At 41.2% G+C, this 22,651-nt stretch overlaps 1 protein-coding gene across 3 annotated transcripts in view; it reads left to right on the top strand.

Moving 5' to 3' along the window:
• Window positions 1-22,651, top strand: part of cdc42bpab (CDC42 binding protein kinase alpha (DMPK-like) b) — a 78,117-nt gene that overhangs the window by 5,680 nt on the left and 49,786 nt on the right. The window contains exon 1 of one of the 3 annotated variants that reach the window (XM_020616948.1): window positions 19,198-19,249. The exons of the other annotated variants lie outside the window; for them this stretch is intronic. Within the exon in view, the coding sequence (XP_020472604.1) occupies window positions 19,213-19,249 (37 nt within the window). The 5' untranslated portion in view covers window positions 19,198-19,212. Of the gene's footprint in view, window positions 1-19,197; window positions 19,250-22,651 lie in introns of those variants that run through there. 3 annotated transcript variants of the gene reach the window in all.

Here is a 22,651-nt window from a genome sequence, read left to right as displayed (position 1 = left end):
ACAACTGCTGCAGTCATAAACATGTTTAGACCAGTTGGAGGTAATGGATCGACAGCTGGTTGTATTGTAGCAGTAAGCAGAACCACAGCAACATTGGAGATCTTGTACATTGTGCCCTGTGCAGGCGTAGAGAGACCAGGCAGGCAGTGCACAGTAGTGCTTTTATTTTTGGCAGTTTTTAGTGAATAATACAGATGGAGAGGGCAGTTGATTCTGGGGCAGTCCTTCAGTGTGTTTTGGTCATGACCAGGACTAGGTGCTTTTAGATTCTAATAATTTCATGAGGAAATGAACTAGTAAATAGCTAAAACAAATATGTGGTTGCAAGTAGTAATATGATCATTTAGATAAATGATATTTAGGCATCACATAAAATTTAGAAAAGAAAACTTTAAATTTGAGTGATGCTGGGAGATTATATGTTGGCAATCCCTGCAGTCTGCATCAGTAATATAACTAACTTAAATAGTTGTGTTGGACTTTAAACCTGTGTATAGGCCGGCTTCCATCAGGATGTCCTCCTTACCCCTCTGCTTGTTCTGCTGTTTCCTGTCTGGCTGTTCTGGGTTGTAGTGGGCACAGAGAACAGGAAGGACTCGGTAAGCTAGTTCGGACCCATGATGTCATACAAGGAAGTGGGACAGCTGCGTTGCATTGTGTCATTGTGTACTCTGTGGCTCACTTGTCCAACATTTTGGTGGTGTTTGGAATGTACAAGGTCACCGCACTGCCGGGTTCTTTCTTCACTCCAGTTCATATCTAGCAGATGTCTGCTAGAATGAATGCAGCTCTAACACTTATATTTCAGTCAATTTCACTTACTGTTATCTCAAATTAACATAGACTAATGACAGTTAATTAATTTATGTAGTTATTTAAATGACCTGTTTCAGTGAATGGGCCTGGTGCCATTACTTGTGAGGAATGGGGATTTAGCGCATACAGTGGCAAGAAAAAGTGAATTTGTCTTTAAATTTGATCAGATCATCATATGACACAATCAGTTTCAACTCGTATTACACAAATCAATGTGTTGTCCATCTGTCCCATCCATCCATTAGCTATACTGCTTATCTTGTAGAGCAGAAATGGGCATTTCTGGTCCTTGAGGACCGCTGCCCTGCTTGTGTTCCAACTATCCCTGCCCTACCCACTGCTGGTTACCTGGATCAGGTGGATCAGGCACAGGGAGAACATGCAAACTCCATATAGAAAGGACCCAATTGGCAGTGAGATTCAAAAAAACAAAGCTGTTATGCACCATGCCTCTCAGTAGACATAGTAAATAGAAGATTTCTTGATTTGTACAAAGATTAGGGTTGCCAACAACTGTTTTAATAATCGGCTAATCTTATTTCCATTATTTCTACGATTAATCATGTGTATAAAAACATACAGAAGTCAATTTTCTGCATTAGGAAAATAAAAATGCAGTTTTTTTTAAACAAAGCTTTTGCAATGTTTCTGTGCCGTGCATCATCAGTGTTTCCACTGGTAACATTTCTCAGTGGAGCCCTGCCTCGTCAAAATCTTTGTTGCCACAGTAATGAAATCAATCTGGCCAATTAATCAGTTAACCAAACAGTGGAGTGAGTTGATGGGAAGCCTGTAAAACAACCCGGTGGGTCACATTCACGGCTGTGGTTAAGACCAGTTCACCCCGAGCATGTGTTTGCCATGCAGCAGATACAGTAGAACTCAAGTCTGTGAATGTGTCAGCAGCACAGGCGTGAGCCACATCCCCCCGGACCCGCCGTTTTTTTTGTTTTTCCACTTCAGGTCTGTTTCCTCTGGCGGATTTAGTGAGGACAGCTGTTTAAATCACACAAATCCCCAGTTATTTTTTTGTTACAAAGGTTTTTAGTGATTTTGCTGATTTCTTCCAGATAACCGATGAAAACTCTTTTTGTCCAGTACATTTTTTTTCAGCCATCAGTCAGCCTGGAGAAAACAGTTTGTCCGTCCGCTGTCCTTCATCAAGAGCCGCTGACAGACAGACAGATGTTCTAATGCAGAGTACACAATATCTCAAAACACTGGGACCCAGGTTGGCTAAAAATATAATATTCCATATACAACAATAGTCAAAAAGTAGAAATTCCAGTGCCAATCAACCCAACCCCCTTTCGGCGACTTTGCCCACATGTCAAACCTTTTCCACAGGAAACACAGATTTTGGCTTTTTCCTGTTAGGGGTCGACAGCGAATCATCACACTGACGATTCGCATGTTGACATTTGGCACGTGTTTTATGCCGGATGCCCTACCTGATGCAACCCTGACTGATAGCCAGGCTGCAGCGGCGAGAGTGCTGCACCTTAACCACTAGCCTATCAGGGATCCACAGGAAACACTGATTATTAAACAAAAAATAAAATGCGTTATTTGCACAAGAATAGAGCTTTTATAAAGTATGCATTAGGTCCTTACAGTATAAACAAAAACAATACAATGTTTATGATTTAAAATAATGCCATGCTAATGTAAAGCGCTAGTACAAACATGACTGCTACTGCTGATGGTTAAAAGTAAATTTGAGTATGCCTAAGTGATCCTGAACACGTTTACTCAGGGCGGGGTAATCCACACTGTCCCCTTGAACTTGCTAATGTGTCATCAGTGTTCCTGAACCCACCTATATAGCTTAATTTGATTACTGCATTTAATATAATGCTTATCTGTTTACATTTCATGTCTACAAGAATGCAACACAAATGCAAATGTGTTTGCAATTTTATTTTCATAATCAAATACCTCAAATTTTAGTTCAGTCATTTCTTAATTTTTCTCCATGATGTGTCAAGTTAATGACTGACTTATCTCGGCATATTGCATCACACTTATTAGAACTGGAGAACAGTGTGTTGGTAGATTTTGAAGTCTTCTAATACTATGAATCTTTATATTAAATTGCTTTATATAAAATCTTTTCAGTGAACATGACTGCTGTGACTAGGCGCACAGAGAAACCGTGGTGCTGCCAGACACTCTCTGGCAGCACCACGGTTTCTCTCACTCTCTTCTCCTGTCACTTCACATATACCTGGTCCACTCAGCATAGCTGTGAAAACAGGGCAGACATATTCATTTTGGAGTTAAATACAGCTTTGTTTTTTAATTCAGCTATTGATAATGTGATTTCATAGGCTACCTACACAACAATATAGATGTTTAACAAATGTCCCTGTGACTCCGCTAGCTGGTTCATACTCTGAGAGGGTGCAGCAAAGTGTTTTAAGGTGTGCATCTCCATGTCTGCCTGCTTTGTTTAATTTGGGTGTACTCCTTGTTGTTGTATTAACAGCTGCTGCTGCCATCAGCCACTCAAATGTTTTTTTTATTTGTAACACTGCCTCCATTCATGAGTGTTCTGCATTGACCATTTATGGTTCATTGCGGCTCACCATAGTGTGCATATTCTCAAGCTGATTGTGATATTTAAATGAAACTTTGCGAGGAAGTGTGCGTTTACACAGTTTTATAAATCTCCTTCGTATGCACAGTTTTACAGATGAGGCCCATGGACCTTTGCCATGAAGGTAACATATTAAATTGTGCATGGCATTTTCAGCATCAGGATATTCACAGATGGCCTTAGTCAATCTGTCTGCCAGCTTTTGTAGCCAGAGAAATGCCTGCTACTGATTGTCATGTGTCATCAGAAAGTGGCAGGGAAGGGGGTTGGCTTCCTTTCTTCATCTCCCAGAGGGCACAGTGCAGCAGTGGTCATTAGCCAGCCTCTTAGGACCTTTGGGATCTGACTGCAAATGGCCTCTTCTCCCCCTTCCCCTTTTCTTTAAACTTCTCATCCTCCCATCTCTTTCTTGATTCTTTTCTTTTTCTACCTCATTCTTCCTCTGCCCTGCCTGTGAGCTGGGGTTGGCTGACTTCTCTGCTCAGCTGTCTGGCCACCACTTCAGCCTTTGTATACAGATCAAATAAAAATGAAGCTGCTCACTTGGCTGCTTTTTGCTTATTAATAATGTTTATTTTAATGCTGCAGCTTTTCAAAATAACCCCACCTCAGATGGATGGGCCTATTTTAGTCTGAAGCACACACTATACACTAGCATAAGCACAAGTTATTTCATTGTTTCCCGCTTTTTGGGAATCAACATGACTTCTTTTTTTTTTGTGCAGTGTCATCTCTCCATATTATGACAATTTCAGTCAGTGGTTTTAGTAATTTGCTACATAGATGCAAGTCTTCCTTTTTTAGGATCTATGTCAGCTGAGACCAGTGACAGAACAACTTAGTTTTCTTGAGATTTTTTTGATGTTGTCAAAGGGTTCTAGTCCTTTCAACTGAATCGGTTTCACATCCAACTGGCAAAGATGCTTGCTCACATAGTTTTGCCTCCTGCTTCTGCCTTTCTTTGCAGTATTGTTTTAGTAGTCAGGGTCAAGATCTTACTGCAGCCCTCAGTTTAGTAGGTGCTCAGCTGATGTGTTTGAAGATAGTGGTCCTAATTTCATAATGTAGTCCACTGGTTTTGTGTTTATGTCATGAAACAACAACATTGCTGAGGAAAGTAATTATCTAACTCTTACTCTAGAATGGACTGTATGGAGTATATTAGCGCTATACCAATTGCAGTTTTCTTGGCCAATTCCGATTTCCAATTTTTTAAAAATGTTTTTTTGTACTGTAATCAACAGCATACACAGACATCTTTGTAACTTTTCTTTAATGAAAATTTCAATTGTGATAAAAATAAAACATTGTATTAAAGTTTTGTTTTCCATCTTTCCCTTAATCTTTGTTTTTATCTTAAAACTCCAACTAAAAATTAAGCAGTACTTGTACTTCTTCAAATATAAACAAGTGCAACAGGTAATAGACATTTTCTATTACTACTGAGCTACTACTACTTCTCAGTTGGTGCATCTCTAGAGTACATGTTTCTGTGTGTAAAACAGAAACCACTTCACATCTTATTGCAAGGTATGTCGTCCTGATGATAGGGCTTGAATCATGGTTCCATACAGGGTCCAGTTTTGCAAACCTGCACATGCTGCTCACCCACAAAGCTTGTAGCAGACCTGACTTGTTATGTTAATTACTTCTGGGCCCATCCAACCCTGTTAATTTAAGTCATGTGACTTGACTTGGATCTGTAATTAAACACATAAACAACCCGATCACTCACATAGGGTGAAGGCTGGTCTGAGCTATCAGGCAGCTGCATGTGGCTTTGACTTGATAATATTATACTGGCTTAGATGTTGAAAAAACTGCACTTGTGATTTTTTTTTTTCTCCCTTGTGTTTATATTTGTCACCTGTTAACATTTTGTTCTTTCGCACCCATGCTTTTACCTGTGAATTAATATAAATATATTTTTACTGTACCTGTCCTGCTGTAGGACTCTGGTCTGAGCCTTTTTTGTTGCGTAGAAGTCAGATTGGTTTCAGCCTATCCCACAACCCTCAAGGATAAGCACTAATGGATGGATGAATATGCAAAAAGTTAATTAATACAAGGTTAGAATCCTTTTGTTTTTTAAAAATAAGGACCAGTGTACAATTGTGTCTAAATTCTGAAGGCTGTTTTTGAAGAGTTTTTTTTAATTTATGTGGATTTACTACTTGTGTTTTGATGGTTACTCCATTTTATCATTTTTGACTTTAAATGGAACTAATTTAGCATTGTAAAAGTGTTTTATGTAGAATGATAGAAATTTATTTACACACAAAATGCTATTTCAAAATAAACCTAAAGGACACAGACCAATAAATTTGTCAGCATGGCTGCTGCTTAACCCTCCACTGTCTCCAACTCAGGATAAACCTATTAGCTGCTATAAAACCACAGCCCTCAGGAGCATTGTCAGGGCATATGTTCATAAATAACATGGGAGAAAACTGCATGTGATCCTCTCTGTTGTTTTTGTTTCTCCTCCTCCAGTTCTTTCTCTCCTTCCCTCAGTCTTTTCTATCACAGGCAGTTTGGCACAAAACTCCAGCTGTGCTAGTATGGGAAGACACCAAGGAATCCAATACACTTCCACTTGTACCTGCTAGGCATGTTAGCAGGGAGATTTAGTTATTCATTGTTATTGGTTACCATTGGGAATCTGTCCCTGCTTTCCATCTATATTCTGTTGTTCTTTTTTTAATGTAACTTCTCATTAATTTTAGCACATTATCAGCATTAATTTTAGTTGCTCATTCCAACTAAAATAGTCATCTACATTGAGTGCCTGTTATTTTATTGATGGGGATGTTCATCACTGCAACAGCTTTGCCTCTGTATTACTTGCTGCCTTGTCCAATTTTACACCGTAATACTGCATCAGTGTATGTATTTTATTGTTATGACAAAATTATATTGATATACGTCAACACTTCATAATTTAATTGAATTTACAACAAAAATGGATATTGTAACTTGGAATTTGTAATAGACCACAGTTTATGGTTTAGGTGCATGAGCCTTAAATGGGGAAACTGCACGAGGAACCTGGTACTGAAGGGATGCTATATAGTGTCACACAAGGAGCCTGGAAAAACTGTCAAACATAAACCTATATCTTGGATTTCTTCCTTTTGAAAGAGTGCCATTTGCACCAGATGTTTCTTCAGTGCCTTCTCCTAAAACTGCAGTAGATTTTGGTTATCTCTATTTCTTTTCCTTGCTGATTGTCTTTAAAAAAGCCAGGCAGAACTCCAACCCTCTGGCTTTGGCTGCTTCATGTCCCTCTCTGTGTGCCGTAGCCAGTACGTCCCTTGGCTGCTTTGTGCAGAGAGCTCAGCTGTGTGTGTGTAAAAAGTGCTGACTCGGCCCCCAGCCCCTCATAGTTAGGCTGCCTGTGGAATTTGGAGCAGAGGTGCAACGTTAGGGAGAGCAGCAGCTGTTCAGATGAGGCCAGGTCTGCCTATGTCTACCGGCACCACATGCCATTCACTCTCCATGTCTGTGTGTCTGCCTGCTTCTGCTATCTCTCTTGCTGTCATTGTTTAGATTAGTGTCACTCAATGTGCTCTCTCTCTCCTCTGTTCACTCTTATGCATTCCATAATGCTGCACACCCCCTGTATCTTATTGGTTCTCTTTGTCTCAATATCATCCTTTTTTTCTTTTCATCTATCTTCTCTTTTGTTCCTCGGTTTGCATTCTCCTCTTGTCCTCCCTCTCCTCTTCCTGCTCCCTGCAGCTACTCTGCCCCCTCCCTCACTCCCTCCCAGACTGCTGTATCCCAGCTTTGCCTAGTGATAGAGAAGACTGAGCTGGTGTGTGCCTGTGTAGGGCATGCACCAATAGTGTCCTGCATTCTGTGTGTATGGGGAGCCATACTTGTCCCTTTCCTGGGTATGTTTGCATGTGTTTGCGTTAGCTGCCTTGACAAAAGAGACAGACATGCAGAGGGTGAGTCAGTCAGACAACACCATCAGACTAGCCAGCAGTATCCTAATAGTACAGAGCTGAGCTGCGTCCCCAGTAAAGCTCCTCTGCAGCAGTTACACACACTGTGTAATGTTTTACCAAAGTCACAGTTTGTCAATCATCTTTTTTTGAAGTGCCCCAGTCCCTCCTGCAGCAAACCCACCTGGAATTTTTTAATGTGGTGCTTTTTTTTTTCGGTTTTCAAAATGTCATGTTGTGTTTTGTGGTGGTGTTTCAGGTGGTTGTACAAGTTCATCATGTTACCAAGGGGAGCTGCAAAGCACTGCTTGCACACACTATGCCTCTGACTGCCAACAGTCCACTGCTGCTGCCTCAGTGTTTAATGGTGATACAGACAAAAAAGTATGAACAGTAAGCAGGTGGACACAGCAGGTCTGGACCGACTGCCGAGAGTGGAGGGAGACTGACATGAGGGAGATCAGGCCACATGACCATACCATCTGATCAGCGTGACATAGCCACGTCTAAACAGTTAGCTATTATACTAACAAGGTCGCTATGGTTAATACATACCTGTGGTGGATGACAGACTGCATGCAAAGCTGAAATTATTGCTTCTCTGCAAGTGTATACTCGTTCAACAGATGGTTTGATCGATGACTATTACTGCCTTTCTACTTGCCAAGGTTTTATTTCAAATACAGAACTGAGTAGGTCTATTAGTCTAACTTTAGTTTCACTAATGTTTACAAATTTATCTAACTTTAAATACAATAATAATTCCGTGATTTTCGTGTGTTATACTATTGTCGTGGGTGGGGGGAGGAGGACGTGGACCATTAACTAACACACACACACACACACACACACACACACACACACACACACACACACACAGGGTTGATCCTCCGTCTCGTGTTATCATACTTGTAAAGGGAACTTTATGCCAAATGAAAATGATTTTTTGCTCTTTGCATAGAATCAATAAGGACTGCATACTCCAGTGGCTAAATTAGCTGCTCATCAACTGTGCTGCAGCAGGCTGCAAGTTACACAAGCAGGCTCTTTTGAATCCCAGATCAGTCTACTTATTTGTCTCCACTTGTCATGAGCTGTTTGAAATCGGGTTCATGCTTGGTAAAACTTCACACATTAGCATTCAGGTTTGTATTTTGTGTCATTTCTGCTCAGTTTTTTTTTATTTTTTTATTATTTATTATTATTTTTAATTTTGCCCTTTTCAGACATGCACTGACACCCTGAAATTATCTGGACATTACCTGAAAGAACTTTATGAGCGCAAATGTCCGAGTCATTTGACCAAATAAAAACTGGCTATGTAACCGTGTCTTGTCCTGCCTCCTGTGCGCTCTAACCAGGTTTCCCCTTCCCTTCATAAACCAAACGGAATATTTCCAGTAGGTGAGACTACATCTGAAACAGACTTTCTCCTGTTGTGTGCTACATGTGTGAAAGGGCAACTCTGGACAATGTCCAGACCTGATTCTGCAGACATTGTCTGGAGTTCATGTTTGAAAACTGTTTTAGATAATGTAAGAGGTAATGTGAGAAATAAGTCAAGGGGGTGGGTGAGAGAGAGAAAGACAGGGACAAATTGAAATGGGTGAAGTGGTTTGGAGGAGCCCACAGAGTGGCATGAATTTGCTGATGAAGATATCAGTAGATGTCATTTTGCCTAGTTGTCATATGCATCGTTTCTCTACTTCAATGCTACTTATAGTAGCTGACAGTGATGGAGCATTGACCTTGGCTCATGGTGTAATGGCAAATTTCATGGTGACCTGATGTGTTTTTAGGCGTATCTATATGTCTACTGTGGTGTATGCCTGCCTGTCTCTTGTAGTGACTGCTCCAACCTTCCTGTCTTTATAGCAAATACGCCTGACTCGAATAATATTAGGTGGATGAGCAGTGTGTCAGCACAGTTCAGCCACCCCCCACCTGAATGGAGGGTGGTGCCAGTGGGCTTCACATGCAACTGATCTGATCATTGCTCAGTCCTTCAGCTTATGTCTGAACCACTGTGTTGTCTGGGTAGATTCTTGGTGCCAGGCAGTCTGTTTATACATTGATGGGATTGCATTGTGACATTCAGACTGTGATTTAACAGTTTGTGGCAGTTTGGAAAGTGATTTGTAGGGAAGTGTGAGAATGAGTTTGTGACTGGTTATTTGTACAACTGAAAGAGTGGGTGTTCAAGACCTGTTTGTGTGTTCTGTAGGTGTTTGTTATGAAAGTTACTCTGTGTATTTCAGTGAATTTTATATGTGGTTTGACTACCACACAATGTCCTCAGCTGTCTTTATTATCTTTCTGTCTCCTGAGACATCTCTGGTGGAGGAAATCCTGAGGTCTCAAAGATTGCCTTCCACTGAGTCGTCTCTGTTGTTCAACTTTATATATAGAGAGCTGCCTCACACCGTTTCCTGCCGGTGCTGAAGGTCATGATACAGACACAACAGTTTGACCTGCTGCTAATGAGTACATTTCATCACCCCCAAATCCAATTTTTTTTCCACCCTAAAGCATTTGAAACAAGACTAATAAGTGCCAGAGATACGTCCTTCCGTTTTATTGATTTCTAATATTTTCTAGTAGTCTATTGGGAGGGGTTTTTTTAAATCAGAATTAACTTTACTTTTTCTAAAAGAAAATGTTACATTTTCACTTGGTGAAATGGAAATGTGTGTCACCTATATCTCAGAGCTTTCTGGTATCCATTGTCATTACCTTTATTCTGGATAGTTTTTAAGGCAGTTTGTCTCCCTTTTGAAACACTTAATTTTGTGAAATTAGGTAGTAATAACTTTTACATACGCTCATACCTTTCTGTTTCAGCATTTCAGGTATGCTGTTCACAGTGATAATAGTGACGGGTCGAGACAAATGCTAAGGAAAATGCAGGATTTGTTCTTATGTCATATACTGTAAATGATGACGGATGATGGATCTTCATGACCATTTGCGTATACATCATCCTGCAGAATATGCTACATTTCCATCATATGTAGACGTGAGATCAGCGGATAGTTTTACTGGTGAAGACATCTCATTCTGTTGGTATTGTCGGAATGACAAAGAAGCACTAGTTTACTGTAATTATTCAACAAGGGTTGGGGTTAAATCACAATGGCAGCTCAGCATCGCTGATGGTTGATGGCATCATCCCATTGCCCATCCCTAATTAGCAAGCTAGCTATTATCATTTACTTTACATACATTTATTTTGTTCACACCATAGTATCAATTTCTGTGTGAGACAAACTAACATTAAGTTTTTTGTTAACCTTCATTTTCCCCGCCTCATATTCTGTGGTTTGTTCACCAGATGTGGTCCTTCAAGGTCAGTGGCTTTTTTTAAAAGTTTAAATTAACTCCTTGTATCTTTAACAGATGACTTTGAATGGCTCACTTATAATGAATCTCTTATACTCCTTTACATGCTCACTGATTCTCCCAGCCATAAATGGGTCATGTGAGACGTTGTGGAGGTGCTGAAGGCACAGGTGTAGAGACTAAGTGTGTGTAGTGACACTACAGTGGCCATACCAAGTCCGACAAACTGTGGAAGTGGCCTGTGGTTTATCAGCCTGTTAAGAGAGTCGGTGTCTGCAATCACCTCAGTGTCTCATGTTCTCATAAAAACAAGGGCCTGTCCCACTGTACCCTCCCACACTGACTCAATCTACTTATCAGTGAAGTCAATAGCCTCGTAACTCTTATCTAGGTGTCTGCCTGCAACTGCATGGCTACTATTTGTTCTTGTAGCTCACACTGTTGGGTCTGAGCTCACTGACAAGTCCTAAACAGATAGGGCTCAGATTTTCCTTGCCTCAGTAGCTCTTGGATGGGTCCTTTTATTTGTTGTCCAGTTAATTGAATTAACTGAAATATAGTGTTGTCAGTTCATGAATGGATACTTAGATTAGTGTATGTTCTGAAAGTTGTGCTCATTGTTATCCCATTGTGTTACCAGTACTTGTGTGGGGAATAGGCATATTTTTAGGAGACGGCGCATCTTCTGTGTTTGTGATGAGGATGGAGTCTCTCTCTATGATAACAACATGGAGACCATGAAGATGCAGGCCCTGATCTGATCTCTCAGCTATACAGTATATCCTAGCCTTACCACTGTATACTTGTGTTAGGTATTTTTAGTCAGATAGATATTGGTTAGAAATGTTTAGTGGAGATAGGATGTCTAGTTAGACTGTTAAATGCTTAGTCATGCTTATGAGTTTCTACAGGGTACATCTGGTCAAGGATACTAGAGAGAAGAGTTGATGACTGTCAGCAGACAGGATGTTTAATATTATTATTATGACGTGTATAACTGTAGCCTTAGCCATAATATTTTTTTTATGTTTAATATCACGACATGTCACTAGAGGTTGTGTGAGAATGTTTTTAGCTACACACCAGTTAATCAACAGACACACACACATTGTTTTACTTCATGTTTTGACTACTGCTATGGCCAGCTGCAAAGTTGGCACATCAGGCGGCGTCATGGTTTGACGTTTCTGTGTAGTATGGGGCTAGCCCAACCGAAGAGATAAATGTATAGGCCTGGTGGGTTCAGGGTCTTTCATCTTTCATCTGCCTGCGTGCAGTTTGGAGGTGCAAGATACCTGAGCGTGTAATGTTAATTTTACCTGTGTTCATGGAATAAATCAGCACTGTTTTGTGGATACTTGGACTGCCTCGTCTCTCAGAGTCCGTATGGTAAAAAGTACCGGGTACAACACTTGCTTTGAGATACATTTTCTTTTTGTCGTGGTCACATGTACTACCGGCCTCCTGCTCTGAACAGGAGACATGCCCAGCTGTTGCCAAATGCATACTTTTAGGATGTGTTTGGTTAAAAGTCCCAGCACTGACACCTTTCTTCCAGAGGTTGTAATTAGTAGTCAAGCTAGTCTTTTTTTTCTAGAGGCAAGGACTGGTTGTGGCTTAGAAAGTGTTTTTTGTGCATGGATGCAGCAGCTGCAGGGAGACGGTAAGCACTTCGTTTATGGACTACAAAGTGGTAATTTATTGGGTTTCTCCAGATTTTAGTCTTGATTAACTTCACTCCCTGCCCCTTTGTAACAGGTGAGGTCACCCCCTGCACTGGAAGAGTGAATGTTGCTTTGTTTTATGCTAGTGAGAAGTTACTATTTGTGTTAGGTTACAAAGCATGCCAGTGATTTTCAGTTTACTACTTTATATGGTCTTGCTTTACTCTAATCTCATCTCTGTGGGGCGATAAAGTTGATAAAGATTTGGATGCGGATGAAATTTATTCTGGCTGCCCTCAATTCAGAATGATGCTTGTAAGTTAATAAGAATGCATACCAAAATATATTTCCAATGAACAAAATATAGATGTGACAAATGAAAGGAAAAACCAGTGGTCTCTGCCAAGATGACAGTGCCCCCATCCATAGGATATGAGGGGTCACTACATGGTGTGAATCATGTGCATGGCATTGATAGTTACCACATCTTAACTTCATTGAACACCTATGGGCGATTTTGGAGCGACATGTTAGACAGCGACTCCACCACCGTCATAAAAACACCAAATGAATATGTTTTGGCAGAATGGTGTTGATCCTCCAGTAGACTTCAGAGACTTGGAGAATCAATGCCGAGGAGCATTGAAGCTGTTCTGGTGGCACGTGGTGGCCCAGCACATTACTGAGACACTTTATCTTGGGTTTTCCTTTTGTTCGATACCTGTCTGTATGTACAGTGCCTTGCGAAAGTATTCGGCCCCCTTGAACTTTGCAACCTTTTGCCACATTTCAGGCTTCAAACATAAAGATATAAAACTGTAATTTTTTGTGAAGAATCAACAACAAGTGGGACACAATCATGAAGTGGAACGAAATTTATTGGATATTTCAAACTTTTTTAACAAATAAAAAACTGAAAAATTGGGCGTGCAAAATTATTCAACCCCCTTAAGTTAATACGTTGTAGCGCCACCTTTTGCTGCGATTACAGCTGTAAATCGCTTGGGGTATGTCTCTATCAGTTTTGCACATCGAGAGACTGAAATTTTTGCCCATGCCTCCTTGCAAAACAGCTCGAGCTCAGTGAGGTTGGATGGAGAGCATTTGTGAACAGCAGTTTTCAGTTCTTTCCACAGATTCTCGAATGGATTCAGGTCTGGACTTTGACTTGACCATTCTAACACCTGGATATGTTTATTTGTGAACCATTCCATTGTAGATTTTGCCTTATGTTTTGGATCATTGTCTTGTTGGAAGACAAATCTCCATCCCAGTCTCAGGTCTTCTGCAGACTCCATCAGGTTTCCTTCCAGAATGGTCCTGTATGTGGCTCCATCCATCTTCCCATCAATTTTAACCATCTTCCCTGTCCCTGCTGAAGAAAAGCAGGCCCAAACCATGATGCTGCCACCACCATGTTTGACAGTGGGGATGGTGTGTTCAGGGTGATGAGCTGTGTTGCTTTTACACCAAACATAACGTTTTGCACTGTTGCCAAAATGTTCGATTTTGGTTTCATCTGACCAGAGCACCTTCTTCCACATGTTTGGTGTGTCTCCCAGGTGGCTTGTCGCAAACTTTAAACGACACTTTTTATGGATATCTTTAAGAAATGGCTTTCTTCTTGCCACTCGTCCATAAGCTACAAAGTATTAACTTAAGGGGGCTGAATAATATTGCACGCCCAATTTTTCAGTTTTTTATTTGTTAAAAACGTTTGAAATATCCAATAAATTTCGTTCCACTTCATGATTGTGTCCCACTTGTTGTTGATTCTTCACAAAAAATTACAGTTTTATATCTTTATGTTTGAAGCCTGAAATGTGGCAAAAGGTCGCAAAGTTCAAGGGGGCCGAATACTTTCGCAAGGCACTGTAAATGCACAGTTAGTGATCCAGTACAAAAACAAGACGGTCATACACGGTGTAACTTTTGGCCCATCAATGAGTTTTTTCCACTTAAGTGTTGTTGGTAATGTTTACCTGGTTTCCTGTTTCAGAGATCTCCATTTGAATTTTGTATTTTCAGTAGCGCTGCATGGGCACGTCTCTGTAAACAAAATAGCAAACTTTGGTTAAGATGCATCTATCGATTGGCTGGAGATCAAAATTGGCCAGTGTTCAGCTGGACCAGCCATAACAAGTGACCGGCCAATCTGTGTGAGGTATCTGATTCTGTGCCAATCAAATCTACAGAGACACACATGATCATTAGTTTATTTTTATTACAACCAAAATTTTCATTAAAGAAAAGTTACAAAAATGTTTGTTTATGCTGTCAGTGACAGTTCTTAGAAAGAAAGAAAACCGGAATCGGCCACAATTGGAATTGGTGCAGAAATTTGCAATCAGTGCATCCCTACGTATGGGAGGCCTGGGCAGTGTTAGGGATGCTACTTTGAAAGCATCGTTTTTCAAGCTGCCAGTTACTTCACACCAGTGTCTTGCATGGGTCAGATTTTGAAAACCCATACCCACAAAGCTCTGTATTGGACCCAGCCTGTTACCCAGAGTTATTAGTAATTAAAACAGACTTTAACCTACACAGTCATTTATTTTAAAGTGCTTAAGAGTTGTGTTCTTGGAAAAGCATCTGTCGATGGACACAGCATCTAGGCTCTGCCACCTTTCCCTTAGTGAAGAAGTTCCTAGCTTGTGGCTATCAAATGCTAGCACTCGTTGGCCCTATTTAAAAACGTGCAAAGCCACAGATAACATTGTTCTCACAGTCTGTAACCACACCGAATGTCTCCAATATGTCTGACTTGGTCTTTGATTGTGTTGTCCACAATTTTGTGTTCCCCACTGGCTATTTTTGCCTTTAGGTTATCCAGTTTGACACACTGATGCCTACCCTATGTTGATGCCTGAGTGATGTCCTGTTAGCCAGGCATGAGTTGAGGGGGGGGAGTAAAGTATCTCTTAATTAGGTTTGATAAGGTTATGTTCGATTAGATGTTTAAAAGAAGCTGCACCTTTATTTATTTTTATTCAAATTGTTTATTTTACTCACTGCCTGCCCGCATGTAGTTGGTTTTTACCTGTGCCCATGAATTAATATAAACATATTTTTTATATCCTTTTACATATCATGCAGGTCTCCATTTCACACAGGAAGAAGCTGATCTAGAGTAAAGCTACTTTAGGGAGAAATCCCGTTTGTTTATTTAAAACTACTTTGTATAACATCGAGAAAACAGACTATATATACTGTATATTATACAAATTTATAACAAAATATAATACAAAACAGACAAATGCCATCAAAAATTTCATTTAGTTTATTCCCTTATACCCGTTCTAAATGAAACAATCCCATCTGGGCTTTTCACAGTTACAGAATTGCAGGGAATGTTATTTTTGTTGTAAACTAATTTTGTGTAATATTTGCATTATCAGACATTAAAACAGAATGAAATGTTTAATTTCTCTTTTTAGACTGTTTGACCAACCTGAGCTCTGGTCTCTTTCTTCAGGAGGTTTATCCATGATGAGGCTGTTGCTGTGTGAGCACAGAGCGACGCCTGCCCCTTTGTGCAGTAGAAATACCATAGTATAAAGATACTGTTAAAATTGGTCCTGGTTAAAAATGTTACTTAAGTGAAAGTACAAAAGTATTAGCATCAAAATATAATTAAAATACCAAAAGTAAAAGTATTCATTATGCAGAATGCTACATTACACATGAATGTATGTTATTTTATTGTGTTTAATGTTGCAGCTGGTAAAGGTGGAGCTAGTTTTAACTAACTTATATGCTTCCAGGAATTATTAGGATTATAGTGTTATGTTTTTAATGTGATTCTTAAAAGTAACTAAAGTTATCAAATAAATGTAGAGTTAAAAGTACAATATTTGTGGTGAAGTCAAAGTAGCAGAAAATAAAAATACTCAAGTAAAGGATAGGCATCTCAAAATTCTACTTGAGTAAATGTACCTTGCTACTTTCCACCACTGGCTATTTTGCGATTACATTACTGTGGTTTGAAGACAGTTAAAGCAGTAGTAATATTTCAGGAATTGTTTTACATGGTGGTTTGACATTTCCTTCATTGTGTGAATGTTGTGGGGACTCGAAGCAGGTATGTAATTTGGAAATGTAGCAAACTACAACTTTAAAGCAACTTTATAGAGAACCAGAACAATTTTTATAATGGCAAACAGTCTAAACTAGGAGCTTAGGTTGAATGTTCAGCTATACTTCACTATAAAATGTTTATTGAATGTCCCAGCTGAGCTGCCTGTCTTTTTGGTTTTCATTGGTCACACATAATTGGTGTGTAATTGAGGTGTACCATCTCGGGACTTCGAGTTTTAATTGCATAAATCCCATTTATGCAAAAAAATTGTTAAGCACTCATTTCAGCATTTGCAGTGAAAATGTGTGTACACCTGGTTTTTCTGTATGTCCTTATCATCTGAGTGTTTGCCATAGCTGCAGGTCCTTCCTGTTGCCCTCAGCTTGAGCACACCTAGCTGGGCAGGTTTCCAGAGAAGGAAAGGGATCTCTTTGTTACAGCTATTATGACGCATATTGCCACATCTTAATGCTGACTAGAAAAGACCTGGATCATCTGACAGGCTAAATGGCACTGGCAGCAGCTGTGGAGGTGTATGTGTGCATCTGTCTGCGAATACTTGACCTTTACATGCATGTGCAAGTAGGCTGCTTAGCTTTACTGTCACAGACATTTCTGTGTTTTCTAAATTATTTCTTTCTTCCCTTCTCTTATTGACTTTGCTGATCCTCCCTTCTCTTGCCACCTCTCAGCCTTCCCATCCTCCTCTTTCATCCCTCTCTTGTTGTTTTTGCTGTCTTTCTCTAACCCTTTCCCACTCCTGTTCACCCCTTTCCTCTAGATCATTTTTAAAAAATATTTTTTCGATAGTTGTTTACCTGAGACCTGAGATTTTGTTTCCATTTGTATCAATTCCATCTGCATTTCCCTGTTATTGTTATTTACTTATCCCCTCCCCTTGCTTTAAAGGGCTTAACAAATGCCATGCGGACGCCTTCATTCATTTGGGAGGATTCATTTATAGTATGGGTGGTCCCATTGGGAGTCAGACCCTTAAACGGTGTAGTGTCAGCACTGGGAAGCACCATTCGAGCTGCAGTGTAGCGTGGTAACAACCCCCGTCATTTTCCACAAGCTGCAGACATCTAGACAAAAAATAAATAAATAAAAGCACGAGAACAAGCCCTGAAAAGGCAGTAGGAAATTTGTGTTGTAATATCTGTCAGGATGTTGTGACATGTCGGTGCTGGAACACCACTCCGATCTTGAAATTTATAAGGTGTTGCTGGAACATGATGTGCCACAGTACGGCTACATTCTTGTATGTGCACTGTGCCACCTGGGAGTTTTGCAAATTAGGATAGGAAAATATTGCCTGGGTTGCTGAACGTTACCACAGCATGCCTGATATTCCTAGCTCTAGCTCTTTTAACCAGCCTGTCTTTCCTATCAGGCTGATGTGGAAGCTCTGGCCTGTGAAGGCCCTCAGAGGCTGCTATAAAGTCATTTGTTCCTGTGTTTGAGCACCAAGTGTTTCTGCTGGCCGTAAAACCAGAAGATTCATACAGCTGTCAGTGTCTGTTTCCCTTGGGGGCCACCTCAGAGTCTGCACCTCCTTCCAAAATAGAGGCAGTCAGGGCAAACATCACATATATTTTTGGATATTGCAATGATGACGTATTTTGAAGGCAAAAAATAGTTCACTGCACTTCCAATATAGTCCATAATTCTAAATACTTTATTGTTGGGTAATAATTTTAAATGTGTTATCTCACATCATTAGCAAACCTCTGTTACTTTTTCACTACTGTATTGGTACACTACATGACCTGTGGTTATCCGTCTGCATTGATGCCAGTTGAAAGCACCCTGAAGTAGGGAATTTAAAGGTGTATGATTATAGAGAGTGGTCATACAGTATAGTACCATTCAGTACCAAAAATGTATGGAGACTTTATTATATGTGACGCATAATAAATGTGTGCTCAGTTCTTAATGATATTACCCACATTAATATGATTGATCTCTGTAACAGCCAGTGAAAGCATTGAAAATTTAGCTCAGTTTAAGTACAGCACCCTGTTTAGACACATCTCACTTTTCTAAACAACCTTTCAGCTCCAGCTAAGCTGTAGTTCACCACACATGTCCACTGAATATAATCAGAATTGGCTACTATATGTGAGTTGGAATTGTGCGGCATTATTCTTTCTTGACATCTTGTTGTCTTATCACAGTCATCATTCTGTTACTATCAATGCCCAGCAGAGGAACAATGGAGCAGCTGGTGCTCCCACCACCAGCAGAGTGGCAGACAGCGAGGAAACCGAGCCAAACTGGGTAATGTGGCCTGGCTGGCTCCTTTCATATTTGGTGTTCATCAGCAGATGGTATCAGGAGGCTGTGTTGACACAGAATTGTGTAAATCAACTTGTTTGTGATGTGGGTTGAACACGTTAATGTGCAGGCAGGGAGAATTCTTTGAAGTAGTGGGAACACTTCCTTGTACAGACATCAGAAAGTGATGTAGCCCAGCCTGTCAAAGGGAGTTTTTCTCATGTTACTGGGTGTATGCTCACTGCAGCAGTCTGTGAGCTGTAACACACGCCACTATTTTGTGTTTGTGGTTTCTTAATATTTTTGGAACATCCTTTTTGTGTGTTTAATGCCACTGCACACAGTTTAGCTTAAGACCTCTGACCAGTCTTGCTCTCTTATTAGTGTGACAGGACAAGAAAGACTGATTCAGAAGACAAAAAGAACAAGGAACACAGAGGGAGAGAGAAAAGGCCGAGGCAAGTGGTCACGTTGGAGAACTCATAAGCAATGAGTGGAATTGTAGGAAGAGATGAAGGGATAGAAGGTGAGAAATGGAAAGGAAAACTGTGTACAGTGGTGGTTTTGGGTGCAAGGGGCAGGGAGGGTTATTGCAGACAGAACTGGGAATTCTGGTGGCACTGGTGTGCAGTCTAGCATTAGGGCACGTTTGTACTTTCCAGTGGTTCCGATAGCTGACATGCATCATACATGGTAAAATATGTGTCAGGACAATGTTGGTGCCCTCTGGCATCATCTGTGGGGACCAGACAGCTCTGCATGCATCGTGGAGAGAGAGTGAGACATGGTTGATGGTGTCTCCGTCAACACATCTGCTGGGAGAACCTCTAGCTATTTCCATCTGTAATTTAGGTAATTTACTGGATGTTTTAAGGTACTTGAAACTGAATTACTTAAAAGGCCCTCTCTTTGAAGTGCATCTGGCACTGAGTCAGTTTCCCTTTTAAGGACTAGGTTATAAGAGTTGCACTGTTCAGTTTTTCCTTTGACCTTGTGGTGCTATTTGTTCAGCCATCTCTTAGTTGCATTTATTCGGCTTTTATTTAACCAGGGAGTACTTTTTATAATGCAGCTGTTATTTCTAGGAGTCCAAAGGTTTATATTTCTGAAAAATGAGGAAAATAGGTATGGAACAGTTTTTAACTTAGTTTTTTTTTTCTAAATTTAGAAAATAGCCCCCTTTACACTGCCCATTCAGTGCAGGGGTTTTCTGCCATTCTGTGTAAAAGGTACAGGCATGGGTTTCGATGTGGTCCCTCCATACCACTGCAACGAGAGGTAGTATCTTTGCCAAGATGTGTTCACGCCACCTCCTGTATAAATGGGATGAGGAAGAATGGGGGAGTGGGTTGGCGGTCCAAGATAGAAAGACAGCTAGAGAGTGAATGAGGAGAGAGAACAGCATCAGTGAGAACAAAATGAATCTGAGAATTATAACTTTATTTTGTGATGGGTTCACTGTGGTTATGTTCTAAAGCACGAACGAACATAACCACATTTCTGCACAACACTGTGGCAAGGATTTTGTGTGAATGCAGCCAAAACACTCGCTTTCTGTTCTGAGTTGAGATGCACCGTGTGTGTGTGTGTGTGTGTGTGTGTGTGTGTGTGTGGGGCCCTGCCCTCAAACAGACACACAGACGTGAAACTGGATTAAGTATTAAGTAGTAAGTAGTAACTGAATTATCACATGGTCATAAGTATTCAGACCCTTTGCTCATTACTTAGTAGAAGCACCCTTTTGAGCTAATACAGCCATGAGTCTTTTTGGGAATGATGCAACAAGTTTTTCACACCTGCATTTGGGAATCCTCTGCCATTCCTCCTTGCAGATCCTCTCCAGTTCTGTCAGGTTGGATGGTAAACGTTGGTGGACAGCCATTTTCAGGTCTCTCCAGAGATGCTCAATTGGGTTTAAGTCAGGGCTCTGGCTGGGCCATTCAAGAACAGTCACGGAGTTGTTGTGAAGCCACTCCTTCGTTATTTTAGCTGTGTGCTTAGGGTCATTGTCTTGTTGGAAGGTGAACCTTCAGCCCAGTCTGAGGTCCTGAGCACTCTGGAGAAGGTGTTCGTCCAGGATATCCCTGTACTTGGCCGCATTCATCCTTCCCTCGATTGCAACCAGTCGTCCGGTCCCTGCAGCTGAAAAACACCCCCATAGCATGAGGCTGCCACCACCATGCTTCACTGTTGGGACTGTACTGGACAGGTTGATGAGCAGTGCCTGGTTTTCTTCACACATACCGCTTAGAATTAAGGCCAAAAAGTTCTATCTTGGTCTCATCAGACCAGAGAATCTTATTTCTCACCATCGTGGAGTCCTTCAGGTGTTTTTTAGCAAACTCCATGCAGGATTTCATGTGTCTTGCACTGAGGAGAGGCTTCCGTCGGGCCACTCTGCCATAAAGCCCCGACTGGTGGAGGGCTGCAGTGATAGTTGACTTTCTACAACTTTCTCCCATCTCCCGACTGCATCTCTGGAGCTCAGCCACAGTCATCTTTGGGTTCTTCTGTACCTCTCTCACCAAGGCTCTTCTCCCCCGATAGCTCAGTTTGGCCAGACGGCCAGCCCTAGGAAGGGTTCTGGTCGTCCCAAACGTCTTCCATTGAAGGATTATGGAGGCCACTGTGCTCTTAGGAACCTTAAGTGCAGCAGAAATTTTTTTGTAACCTTGGCCAGATCTGTGCCTTGCCACAATTCTGTCTCTGAGCTCTTCAGGCAGTTCCTTTGACCTCATGATTCTCATTTGCTCTGACATGCACTGTGAGCTGTAGGGTCTTATATAGACAGGTGTGTGGCTTTCCTAATCACGTCCAATCAGTATAATCAAACACAGCTGGACTCAAATGAAGGTGTAGAACCCAACAGAAAGCGGCTGGTCATCAAGCACAATGAATTTCTGGATATAACCATAAATTAAAATGTCAGTTGACCTGTCTGGGGTGAGTTTCTCACGCTTCTGAATTGTTTCCTGCAATGTTTGTTGCTGCGGGACACGCTTCTTGGCATTAGTTGCGTGTATAAATTCAGCATACTGCTTTCCATGATGTTTTTGCAAGTGTTTAATCAAGTTGGTGGTGTTAAAGTTTCCAGCGCTGCTGCCACCCCTCGAAACCCTCACGTTGCATAAACTGCATTCAGCTTTGCTTTTGTCCTCTTCGCTGAGTTTAAAATAACTCCACACAGCCGACATGGTAACGCTGATCGGTCTCACTCATGCCTGTCGATCACGTTGAAGCTACTGTTCATCTGATGTCTTGGTTTACAACACGTCGCTCATGTCTCGTAAAGCAGTCATATGATAATTTAAAACAAATTTTTGGTAGTGTATCGGATCGGATTATACGCCCCTCTTTTTGCGATATCCGATCTACAGATTTGGGCTAATATCGATACTTAATATCGGATCGGCTCACCCCTACCCCAAACCGGACTCATTCTGGCCCCTGGCTGCACCTAGAAATTGTGTCTATAAAAATAATGAATAGAACAGGTGACAAAGGGCAGCGCTGCCGGAGTCCAACATGCACCGGAAACAAGTCTGACTTACTGCCAGCAATGCGAACCAAGCTCCTGCTTCTGTTGCAGAAGCATGTCAGCCAAGACAGCCCCACAACATCCAGAGACTTAAGGCAGGGCACTGCTTCCCCCTCCTGAGGCGCCGAATGCTTTGCCAGAATTTTTTTGAGGCCGACCGACAGTCCCTCTCTATGGCCTCACCGAACTCTTCCCAGACCTGAGTTTTTGCCTCCAAAACCACCCGGGCTGCAGTCCGTTTGGCCTGCCGGTACCCGTCAGCTGCCTCAGGTGTCCCACAAGCCAACCAGGCTTCGAAGGATTCCTTCTTCAGCTTGATGGCATCCCTTACTTCCGGTGTCCACCACCGGGTTCAGGCATTGCAGCTGCGACAGACAACGGAGACCTTGC

The sequence above is a fragment of the Monopterus albus genome, unplaced genomic scaffold (genome assembly GCF_001952655.1).
Source record: "Monopterus albus unplaced genomic scaffold, M_albus_1.0 scaffold182.1, whole genome shotgun sequence".
NCBI classification, from domain to species: Eukaryota; Metazoa; Chordata; class Actinopteri; order Synbranchiformes; family Synbranchidae; genus Monopterus; species Monopterus albus.
Note: the sequence above shows the minus strand (reverse complement) of the source record. Positions and strands in the feature narration are given on the sequence as shown.